A 12761-nucleotide genomic window follows, 5' to 3' on the forward strand; every position below is an offset into this window, starting at 1 on the left:
CTCCGAAGACGGTGTAAAACAGTACACACTCATAATCAGGCCTATAGACAACATGGTGTGTTCCTCACAGCGAAGTCGGAGACGAAGGTCCACTGCTGGACGGGCTGGTTGTAGGTGGGTTCACTCCTCACCAGGCTGAGGTTAAAGGTCAACCCAGGGTGGTCCGCACACATCACCATGGAGGACAGGGGCGAGGCTGATGGGTAAACACGTTCATTAGATCTTATCGTTGGACAAATAAAATCACTATTAAAATCAAGTGAAGTCAAGTTGAGTTCCTTCAGTGCCTTCTGTAGGTATACGCTAATACATAGAGGCAACCTTTACATACGGTATATCAATTTATTTGGGGTAGGAGAGCATATAATGATAAAATACAAGAAATACAAAATACAATGAAATAACATTGTCAACATGTATATGTTATGTATGATAGTCACAAATAAATCTGTCTGAATGATTCAAACTCAAACACGAGAGGCAAGTACTTAAAACTTTCATGCAATATATTGTGACATAGAAAAGGATAATTTTTGCGGAACTGAAAGAATGTGTGACAAATTAAAAAAGGAATAGGAAATTAAAAAGTTAAATGTCATGTCAAAGTAACAAGACTCGTACTGAGGGAGACACAAAAATAACCTTGACTAAACTGGTCATGTACCTGTTGTTATTCGTAACTTAATTTTAGAAATATCAAAATGTTACCCTGTAAACACCCGTACAGTACATGGAATCAAATCCTGACATGAGCACATTGACACATCCTGTACGCTACCTGGATGAGCGATCACAAACAGCCCTCTGAATCGAGCCTCGGTGCGGAAGTTGACCACCAGACGTCCGTGAGCATTTATACGCATGCTGGTTGGATACAGGGCACCTGCACAAACAGTTACCTTGAATTAAGCTTAGTCTCTGTGCCTAAAATCAAGTTTCAAAGTACAAGGTACATGTACATTACAGTGGAATGGTTGTTTCTGTATGAGCCTCCTGAGATTGTGCTTCATACAGTAAAGAGGTTAAAAGAATAAAGACCAAACACTACGAAATATACAATATACAAAACTAAAGTACAAAATGCAAACAAAATGCAAAAATTAGGTAGAGAGGTAGTGCACATCTTTTAGTAATACATAGATAAAATATGGTGTAGTGTTTAAAGTGTCTAGACTAGAGTGAATGTTAAAGGTGAATGTTTAAAGTGAGTGTGTGCATGTGGATGTGTGTGCAATGCATGTAGAATGGATGTAGAATCATCTGATAACTCTTTAAAAACAACAGTATCTTGATAATGAGCACACTGTAATAATGCCATTGCTTCAATGCAAATTGATCTCAATGAAAATGTCTCGCCTTGTAGTTCTGCCTCTGGAGGGCTGCCGATCCCATCCCTCCACAAGATGGCGGTGTCGTACACGAATGTGAGCCTGAGCTCCGACAGCAGGTCGAAGTGCTGCCAGCCCCCTGCTCCCACCGGAGAGTGGAACACATAGGACACATGGAGCGGAACCCGCAGAGTCACATAGGACTGCACCAGGTTCAGAACCTGCAACGAAAACATCACACGACGTGTTTCAATACAAAACTAGAGGGGTGGGTGGGTTGGGGGGGTCTTCAACTGGTACAATAAGTGGCACAATGACTGTGTTACATTAACATACCCTTCCTGGACTACATATGTTTTTGCACAATTGCACTGTATTTTTTATTCTAATTTTGTGTATACCCTACTTACTACAATCCTGCACAATTGTACAGCCATGCAGTGGCGGACTCAGGCTGTTTGAAGGGCAGGGGCGAAAATAAAAAAAGGGCACCTACTGCACAACATGGGACCCCATCAGTGAGCAAAAAACTATGATGCGTCATGTATGATAAAATAGGCTTCATCCTTGATTAAGATTAACATTAGAATAACATAGACAATCCAGATTAATAGTATAACCACACCTCTATGATAAAAACACACAGGGAACAATACACCTTTAACATTTTTATTTCATAAAACAGTTTAACAGTTAAAGTTAATTCGAGTGCCGTTGAGCTTCTTCCTTTCTCTCTCCTCTCCTTCTCTCCTCATGTCCTCTCCTCCTGTACTCCCCCTCTCCTCTCATTCTTTCGTCCTGTCCTCTCCTCCCCTTCTCTCCTCCTATACTCCCCTACTCTCCTCCTGTACTCCCCTTCTCTCTTCCTATACTCCCCTTCTCTCCTATGGTACTCCCCTTCTCTTCTCCTGTCCACTCCTTCTCTCCTCCTGTCCTCTCCTCTCCTTCTCTCCTCCTGTCCTTTACTCTCCTTCTCTCATCCTGTCCTCTCCTCTTGTCCTATCCTTCTCTCCCTCTCTTTCTCTCCCTCCCCCTCCCTATCTTCCCCATTCTCTCCATTAAACTTACTATATTGTACCACCTGACTCCCCCCTCCTGCCATCCTCTGTCCTCTCCTCTATCACCTCTAATGGAAATATGTTGGTTATTCTCATGGACAGATTTGTATGTGCTGGCTCTCCATTTCTACATTGGAAGGGAGATGGGGGTGGGTGCATAGCAGAATTAGTCTTTTGGTCCTCTGTTTATATATGTTAATGACCTCATTATGATCAATTGGGATATCCCTCTCAATTGAAAGCAGCATAAGATCAGAGTCTTTTTTCCCCACAACGGTTTCTGAGCTGGGTTTTGATCAGCTTCAGTTTAGAGAATGATCGCTCTATAGAAGCAGTTGTCACTGGTATTGTAGCATATGTTTTGAGGAGCATGGTTATATTTGGGAAAACAGATTCCACATCATTGTCTTTAAGGCACTTAAGCGCAGCTTTGACATTGTTGGAGGGGAGAGCATATGAAGAGTGGAATACCTTGAGTTCGGTGACAACATTCTCTTCCTCTACATCAGGGCTATTCAACTAAATTGTTCAGGGGGCCACATTGTCAGAAACCCAAGGGGCCAGGGGCCGGACTGCCACGGCGCCTCCCTGTGCTATGAATATATGTACACTTGACACAACACGCAACCACATTTTCACAACTTTTATTTAACTACATTGCAAAAGTAGTATACTTTTCAAAAAAAGTGCTTCATTTATGTGCCACATCTGCAACATCTCCTGCAAAAAGTGCTTCATTTATGACTGTGCAACAACTGCAACATCTCCTCTTCAACATTTCAATATAAAAATAAAATAAAAAACAAACAAGTGCATGATGTGCATCTGAACATTCTAACATCAACACTTGAACAAAAAAACACATTTATAGTGCAGCTGAGCTTATGAAAAAGTGCTTCATGTCTGTGCAACAACAGCAAATCACAGCATCTTATTAGCACTTATTGTCCACTCTTAAAGGGGAACTCCACTTTTTTTTGGAAATTAGCTTATTTAACATCTTCCCTGGAGTTAGACAAGAAGATGCATACCTTTTTTGTCTCTGTGCGTGCATTTTAGCTTTGGGAATAGACGCTCCGTTAGCATAGCTTAGCTTCATCACTGGAAGTGAGGCAGGACAGTAGCCTTACAGTGCCTTACAGTGTATTGCAAGGTCTGACATTGACCAAACTTGATATGCATGACCTTGGTGGGCTCTAGGTCAACTCCTGAAAAGGGGGTCAATGTCAGACTTTGCAATCAAAAGTTAGGGGGCTAATAACCCTTGCCATAATTTCAGTGCGCCCCCTAACTTTTGATTGCAAGGTCTGACATTGACCCCCTTTTCAGGAGTTGACCTAGAGCCCACCAAGGTCATGCATATCAAGTTTGGTCAATGTCAGACCTTGCAATACACTGTAAGGCACTGTAAGGCTACTGTCCTGCCTCACTTCCAGTGATGAAGCTAAGCTATGCTAACGGAGCGTCTATTCCCAAAGCTAAAATGCACGCACAGAGACAAAAAAGGTATGCATCTTCTTGTCTAACTCCAGGGAAGATGTTAAATAAGCTAATTTCCAAAAAAAGTGGAGTTCCCCTTTAACTCTCAAACATCAGGGGGGTGGGGGGCAGACAGGCCTAGCCTACATACAATACACACATCTAATGAGAGCGATTGCACTTCTTTGACTGGGCAATGGCAGAGAAAGAGGGTTCATAGGAAGTGAGGGCTACCCGCAAACAGTGATGCAAATGCTCATTTGTCAAGGAGGCACGGTTGCTTGTTTTAATGGCATTCATGTGAGAGAAACTGGATTCACAGGTGTATGTTGAGCCAAACATTGTTAGCACAGATATTGCCAGCGTTTTTATTTTGGGGAATGTCTTGACATGAATACACTTTATCCAAAATGTTGTGGTGGATTCATTCTCAAGTGCCTGCTTCAGAGCAGATGATGCTTGCATGTCAATTATTTCAAGTTGCAGGAGACCTTCATCAATGTGAAGTGATGCAAGGAACTCTTGTCCTTTTGTGGAAATAGCAGCTACATTGGCAAATGGGTTGCTCACAAAATGCATCAATTCTCTGGGCATGTCAAATTCATCAAATCGACTTGCAAAGTTTTCCCTCAATTTATCAATGAAATCTGTCATTAATTGAGTGACTTTTGGCTAAATTGTGCGTGTTAACGTTGACATGAAAAGAAAAAAGTTAAAAAATTACAATTAAAAATATTAAAAAAAAATATTTTTTTTTATTTTTTTTTTATTATCATGTAATCTTTGGCGGGCCGGTCAGAATCATCCCGCGGGCCGGATCTGGCCCGCGGGCCGCCAGTTGAATAGCCCTGCTCTACATCATAAAACTGGCACACATCTCTGACAGATACAGCAGCTGTGTCGTTTGTCATGCCCTTCCAGTGACTTGAGATGGTAAGGCAGTGAAGACCTGATAGGATTGACCCAGTAGGCGTGTCATCCTTCCCTTTGAATCTTCGGTGTAGCTCATGGGAGAGTATGTCAAGAAAGGTAAAGAACACCTTTCCCCGGTAGTGCTCCTCCAAGTCTTGGACTTGGTAGTCCTCTGTAGCAGATTGAGAGCTATACCTGTACCTTTGAGGTACCTTCCTGCGTCTTGTTTGTCCAGGTATTTCTTCTGGCACCTGCCTGCTGCCTCTGCTTGCCCTTTTGCTTTTGAGAAAAGGACCTTGAACTCCTCATCCTTCCTCATTGCTTTCACTCTTTGTATGACTCCCTCCACAATGGTGTATGATGCTGACAAGTCAAGGTCTTTTCTCTGAAGTGAAGCAGATGCGATGGCAGTCTCATTGAAGACAGGTGTGGCAATCTCCATGCATAGCATTAATTCAAAATCTATGCTACACAAGAGCATCCGGGCATCACCTGCTGCAGAGTCTGGTGGATCACTATCTGCCATGTTCTGAAGCAGCTTCACCACAGCAGAAAGGACCTTCTTCAGGGATCTCAGAGCATCTTCTCTACACGCCCACCGTGTGTCAGACAGCCTTTTCAGTTCACAGAGTCTTTGGCCAGGGTACATGGTCTGTTGCATTTTCACAAACGCAGCGTGGCGTTTTGGAGATCTGGATATGAAAGCGTACAGATTTTCCACTAAATTGAAAAACCGAACAAAATGCTGGCTTGATTTGGCAATCTCCACCAAGACCAGGTTGAGACAGTGGGCATGGCAGTGCACGTATAAAGCTTTCTCATTGTGGCTCTGAATTTGCGACTGCAGACCGTTGTAGCTTCCGCTCATATTTGCGGCTCCATCGTAGCCTTGGCCCCTGATGTCCTCCATTTTTAATCCATTCTCCTCAAGGAATGTCATCACAACATTCTCCAATTATATTGCTGTTGTTCCCCTCACATCACAAACTTGTAAAAATCACTCCTTGATTTCCATCTGATGGACAAAGCGAACAACAAAGGACACTTGTTCGACATGAGAAACATCAGTTGTCTCATCCAAGAGAATGGAGAATATTTTGGAATCTTCCATTTCTTTGAGAATTACTCTTCTGACATAGGTGGCAAGGGCACTGATTATGTCATTCTGTGTCTTGTAGGACAACAGTGATGTCTGTGGTTTTTTCTGTTGAGACTGGATGCACCAATAGGGCACATCCTCTAATTTCTTTCACTCAAAAGGGCACTTTAGCGCGCGTTTTTCAACCGTGGGGGCACCAATAGGGCACATCCTCTAATTTCTTTCACTCAAAAGGGCACTTAAGCGTGCGTTTTTCAACCGTGGGGGCACCAATAGGGCACATCCTCTAATTTCTTTCACTCAAAAGGGCACTTAAGCGCGCGTTTTTCAACCGTGGGGGCACCAGGGGGGGCGGTCGCCTGCCCCCCCCTGAGTCCGCCAGTGCAGCCATGTCCTATATTATATTATATTGTATTTATATTCCAATTTAGTTTATTCCTTTTTATTTAATTCTATTTAATTGTCTGCACCAAAATACCAAGACAAATTCCTTGTATGTGCAAGCTTACTTGGCAATTTAGTCATCATCATCATCATCATCATCATCATCATCATCATCATCATCATTTATTTATTCGTACATGGAATTACCACAGTCCAACAGTACATATTAATATGATCCACCAAATTCCATGGCCGAAAGGAACAAGAAGAAGAAAAATTCTTATATATACCTGCCGCTACACACATACAGCACACCGATAGACTTATTGCGTAAAACCAAACAGATGTATCTCTACATTTATATAATGTATTATTCTATATTATACTTCTATATACTATATAATTTTATCATTTTAATTTTATTATAATATAACTGAATCATACTATTTATACTACACCATATTGGTATACAGTATTATACAATATTTTAATATATTATTATTCTATGTTACGCTGCTATATACTATATTACTATACTTGGCAATTTAGTCATCAATTATCTAAAGCGACTTACAGATTGTGAACAACATGTCACCAAGAGGGGTCATATATGTCATAATAGTAAAAAAAAAAATATATATTTAAGATATTATTTCAGATATTGTTTGAAGAGGTGTGTTTTTAGTTGACAGCAGAAAGTTGGCCGGGTTTCAGCTGTCCTGACTGTGGTGGGTGATAGGAGTGGGTCTGAGGCGGCCAGAAGATGCAGAGCGTAGGGGTCTTGGGGGTGTGTAGTTAGAGAACATTGACTGGAGGTAGGAGGGAGCCGTTCCCCTTGCTGCACGGTATGCCAGGTCAAGGATTGAAGCAGATTTGTGCGGCAATGGAAAGCCAGCGCAGCTGTGGGGTTATGTGGGCTGACTTTGGTAGATTGGAGATGAGGCGGGCCGCTGCGTTTTGTACAAGTTGAAGTTGTTTGGTGGCGGTAGCCGGTACAGAATGATAGCTGGCATAGAGGTAAATGGTGCATTTATATAGCTTTTATCCAAAGCACTTTACAATTCTTTGTTCCTCACATTCACCCATTCACTCACACATTCACACACCGACGGAGGAGGCAACCATGCAAGGTGCCAAGCTGCTCATCGGGAGCAATTAGGGGTTAGTGTCTTGCTCAAGGACAGTTCGACACGCTGCCCGGGAGGAGCGGGAATCGAACCGGGAACCTTCTGATTACCAGACGACCGCTCTACCTCCTGAGCCGCCCCCCACAGAGGTGAAACTCACTTTGGAATATAGTCGAAGTCAATGGCTACCATTTGCTTTAACGTTTGCTTACCAACTAAATCAACTTTTCCGGAGGAAGCAATCACATGCATTTTATTTGAGGTGTAATATATTGAGTAATAAATATCTGGTAAACATTGTTTTCCCAAAATAGACAAAGAGTATTTTGCAACCAAACCCTCTTTCAATCTATTCCACAGATCCAATGGACTGTTGGGGTAATGTAGATCGTAAAGCAGGGATACGCAGGTATTACAGCGGATTGTGAAATACTTTCCTCTGGCAGAGGTATCAATAAATGTGGCTTAAAAGTCGACAAGTTAATTCCTCTTGATTCTGTGTACTGCAGCTACGTGATGTACGACGTTCTCTAGGCTTTTAGCTCTGTTCTCCGTTCTCACCCACCTCACCCCTGCCCATTTTGACAACCTAGGGTGGCTTAGAGTAGACAACAGAGTACAGCAACTTGCAATGGGCCTGGTCTACAAGATACACTACACCACTAATGTACCCATGTACATGTCGAAATACTTCCCAAAGGTCAGTGAATACCACGACCACAACACCAGAGGGAGTTCCACAAATCATGTTCAACCCAGATTCGGCTCAAACAAGGGACTAAACACGTTTAGCAATTATGCCACATCAATGTGGAACGCCGTAAAATAATGTGAATCCCTACCCACCTTCAAAACCGCTCTCAAAGAGCACCTACGGGAGGCTGCTATTCTAAACTGGCCCCGGTAAATATCCAACCCCCCCCCCCCCCAACCCAAACCCCTCCAATGTACAGTTTCTTCCCCCTCAAATGTATATACTCTCTTTTAGAAACTCTGTCTCTTAAACAGTACTGTATATTTGTATATCTTGTATGTCATAAATGTCTGGATGTAACAGTACTGTTTATCTGTATGTCGTGTATGTCATAAATGTTACGATGAATTGAAAATGGGGGACCCTGATGTAAACAAGACGAAAGTCTTTCTCTGGTCTGCATCCCCTTAACAAGTGTGTGTATTGAGCCGTACTGTATTGTACCCATTCAGCAATCTGTTAATAAAGTTTTCAATCAATCAATCAATCTCCGGAATCTATCTTGGCTACATCCCAGCACAATATAATCTTTTCACCATGATCACACGATCGTAATCGACATTTGATTGTAATTACACAACATTTACGCGTCTAAATCACGAGCCGCCGCGTGGTCGTGTCATTCGACGCCTCTGTCGACAACAGAAACTAAAAGGAATTGTAATAATTACGCTATTGTGAGACACGATTCTATCGTGGAAACCCGTCGGAGGAAGAACCGTACGAGTCCGCTTGGCAGATCTTTGAGCAGAAGCCGACAGGGCTTGAGAACAGTTCTATTTGCATTCCACAACACCTGGAATGTCCACGTGATGCCCAGACCCAAGAGCGCCCACACTCCCCTTGTCTTTAAGAGGATGAATTTACAGCCCCACTGCAAACATCTTTATTTGAAAACATCCCGCATGGCTCTCGGTCGGAAGGGTTCAACTATGCGCAATTGCAAAACAACAGTCATCCCATCAGTGAGACAAAGAGCCACGTGGTGAAGTCTCTCTCAGGGGGAGAGAGAGAGAGAGAGAGAGAGAGAGAGAGAGAGAGAGAGAGAGAGAGAGAGAGAGAGAGAGAGAGAGAGAGAGAGAGAGAGAGAGAGAGAGAGAGAGAGAGAGAGAGAGAGAGAGAGAGAGAGAGAGAGAGAGAGAGAGAGAGAGAGAGAGAGAGAGAGAGAGCCCCGGGAGGTATCTGCCCCTCTCCTCTGACCTGTGGGAGGGGTGCCTGCCTGCGCTGGCCGTGTGTTCGTGTGGAGGCCTGTCTGTGGGCCTCGGGGCGCTGAGAGCTCAGGCAAAAAAAAAGATTTGCGGCGCTGAAGCCCCCGACGCCGCCTGCCGAGCCCTAATGGATTTGTGTGGTCCTGTTAAGCCGGGCACTAAGTCCTTACACTGGGACGTGATGCAGGCCCCTCTGGGCCTGTGTCTGAGCTGTCTCTCTCCGGCCCACCTGCCCACTTAGGAGAGAGAGAGAGGGGTGGGGGGGGGGGGTCACTGGGCACCCGGGGTTGTTCTCTACCTTCCTTACCTGTTCTTTTTCCTGAACATTTCTTCAGAGCGTTTCCGAACTTGTTAACCCTTTCACTACCACACTACAAAGGGTCAACACTTTCACTATCCCACTACAAAGGGTTAACCTTTCACTACTGTTGTGAAGGATCAGATTAAACCGAATATGTATATTTATTTATATATATATATTTAATTGTATTTGTATATCGTTTGATATCCCCTGTATATTCCTTGTACAATATGCACTGAATATCCCTTTAGTCTACTAAACAGCCCATAATAGTTTCATTCTACCATTGGACGAGAACCTGGCGCCAGGTTGCCATACCCCTAGGTCCAAGTTCAATCGTGCCGCCTAACATGTCGTGGCAAGCCCCGGTTCCGCGCAGGAATATGTCGGGCGAAATACGAATGGTACTATTTGTTCATAGCGCATATATATATGACGCAAGTAAAGTAGAACTTTCTTTTTAGTCCAGTTCTTTACCCTCCAACAGAGTGACAGACGCGAAGCCTCCCCACGACGCACGTGTGGTGTAGTAAGGCCTACTTGGCCCCAGAATAGGCATTGAGATATCGTGTAGATTAATAGTTGAATAGTCATAGTTTGGCACTATACCGTCGAGTTGGACGTATTCTATTAAGATAATAATAGTCTATTTATGTATGGTGCATCGTTCGGTTAGAGTTCTAAAGTTATCAGTACCCCCATCGTTCCTGACGTTATCTGGACGCTTAACCAGGCTGAGCAGACCCCTAGTGGTGCTTGCATCCGAGGAGCTCCGGGCCAGGGCGACCGGACCTGTATATTGGATTACTCTACCCGGACGACGGCGAGCCTTCCACGGCTTGGATTATGCTTTGGGTGCTTTGATTATTCCATGGATAAAGGCCAACACTGCGGAGTGTCTGACCTTAACGACCAGGTTTCCCCGACCACAGAGGCCCTAGTAGGTCCTAATGTAACTGACCAAGCTCACGGTGGGGACCAGGAAGGAGCTGACATGCCTTTACCCCCCGCCACTACCCAAGAAGTAGTCCCCGACCAGCCCCGGGAGGAAGACAACCCTACAGAGAGAGAACTCTGCACGGAAGAAGAGGAGGAGAGCGCCGAGGAAATAGAGCTCCAGGACTCCCCAACGAGTACCCCCAGGAGCGGCTCACGCAGGAGCGGCTCACCTCCACAACCGCCTTCCCCCAGCGAAGCGGAGAGGATGCTACAACAGGCGTTCCTCGTCAGCCTGACAGCCTCTACCGAACGCGACCGACTCCAGGGTGAACGCGATCGACTTCAGATACAGCAACGGAGCGAAGAAGAGCACATACGCCTGGAAATGAGACGCCTTCAGACGGAAGAGAATATGGCAAGAGACCGAGCAGACACCCAGCGTGCCGCTGCCGGTGCCCAAAGAGACGCAGAGCGCGACAGACTACAAGCGCAACTAATAGAGCAGCTGATCAAAAGGACAACACCCTCTCCCTCCGCCAGGGGTTCAAGGAACTCGTCGAGACAACAGTCAAGGGCAGCGTCTCCTCAACGAGCAAGCGACCCTGAACTTGACCAACAGACCGAGTCTATACCCCCCGCAGACCCCCTTCACAGACCGGTCCAAGCGAGACCCAGCTACAAGGAAGGAGCGGCATACACTGCGGAGAAGCTAAATAAACGATTACAGGATCTGGAAGATCTGATAGAGGAAGAAGAGGGAGAGGAGGAGAACCAAGCCCGACGACAGCACAGTACTCCACCGGACCAGGAGGTCCCATACAGTCCAGGCTATACCCCCGCGGCGCTGCGCTACAGACCCCCGACTCTATTCACGGGTGAGCACGACGCACGACCAGCCCCGAGGAATAGCACCTGGACCAGCGGGCCATGGTACCCTGTCAGTACTAGCCCACAGCGAGGCGCAAGAGGGGACTCGCCCAGGAGGTCTCTCCCCCAACGCTCGCCGATGTATCAGCCATCCACGGCGTCATACATTGCCACGCCGTCATTCCCAGACTTCGCCTATGAGAGTCGAGCACAGTACACGGAGCTCCGGATGTGCTTAGAGACAATGATGGTGGATGTCGCTGATGAACGCCACAAGTATGCAATATTACTGAAGCACCTGAAAGTACCGCGAGCGCACAATATAGCGCTAGACTATGCCACCTCTTCGACACCATACACAGCGGCCCTAGCGGCGCTGGACCAGAGATATGGACGTATATGGGATTACGTAATCCAAGAGATAAGGCATATTGATCGCCTACCCCCAGCCACAGACAATCGCTCACTAGACGACCTGTCAATCAAAGTGCAGTCCCTGGTAGGGATGCTGGGAGCGCAACGGGAGAAGGGCATGCATGAGCTATACGCCAACTCTAACGTCGAGAGGATTTTGGAGAAGCTGCCACCCGCAAGACAGGAGCGCTTTAGGCGGCAGAGAGATTACCGGGATCCCAACGGCCCCGAGCCATCCCTCCTTGATCTAGCCGACTTCCTGGCGAGAGAAGTCAGCAGCTTACGACTAGATACATTCGGACGGAGCATGCCAAGCTCCAGAGAGGGACCCAGGAGAATAAATGATGGAAGAAGATCGGTGACTGTCATGCACCAATCAGAGTCAGTACCGAGCAGTAAGAGTCACAGCACCCCCTCGAGAAAAGAGAAGTGGAAGATAGCGTGTCCCTACTGTGAGAAAGAACACTGGCTGTCACAATGTGACCTATTCACAAAGATGAATGCAGAAGAAGTGAGTCAATGGATAAAGTCCAACCGGCGCTGTTATCGATGTGCGCGGCCCCACATGGCAGCCGAATGCCGCCTAAAGAAAAGGTGCAGCCGGTGCGATGGAGCCCATCTAGATATACTACACGATAGTAACAGAAGACAGCCTCCACCTGCACCACGGAGCGGCACCAAGGCAAGTGTCATGTACATTGACCCCGCCAGCAGCAGCGGCGCCCAAGTGCTCTTAAAGGTAGTCCGTGTGACATTGAGCTACCAAGATAAAGTCATGGACACTTACGCCGTCCTTGATGACGGGTCAGAGAAGACCCTTCTGCTCGCGTCCGCTGCGGCCCAGTTGGGACTGCGGGGGAGCAAGAACGAAATGACGATTCGGACAATAAG

General features: G+C 45.8%; 1 protein-coding gene across 1 annotated transcript in view; it reads right to left on the reverse strand.

Moving 5' to 3' along the window:
• The window catches only part of LOC311238326 (FRAS1-related extracellular matrix protein 2-like), a 156519-nt gene that overhangs the window by 5685 nt on the left and 138073 nt on the right, over positions 1-12761 (reverse strand). Inside the window, exons 17-19 of the mRNA XM_084326355.1 lie at positions 1357-1549; positions 779-883; positions 69-196 (exon numbers count right to left, since the gene is read on the reverse strand). Of these exons, the coding sequence (XP_084182481.1) occupies positions 69-196; positions 779-883; positions 1357-1549 (426 nt within the window). The remainder of the gene's footprint in view (positions 1-68; positions 197-778; positions 884-1356; positions 1550-12761) is intronic.

The sequence above is a fragment of the Notolepis coatsorum genome, assembly GCF_963971535.1.
Source record: "Notolepis coatsorum genome assembly, chromosome: 1".
Taxonomy (NCBI): Eukaryota; Metazoa; Chordata; class Actinopteri; order Aulopiformes; family Paralepididae; genus Notolepis; species Notolepis coatsorum.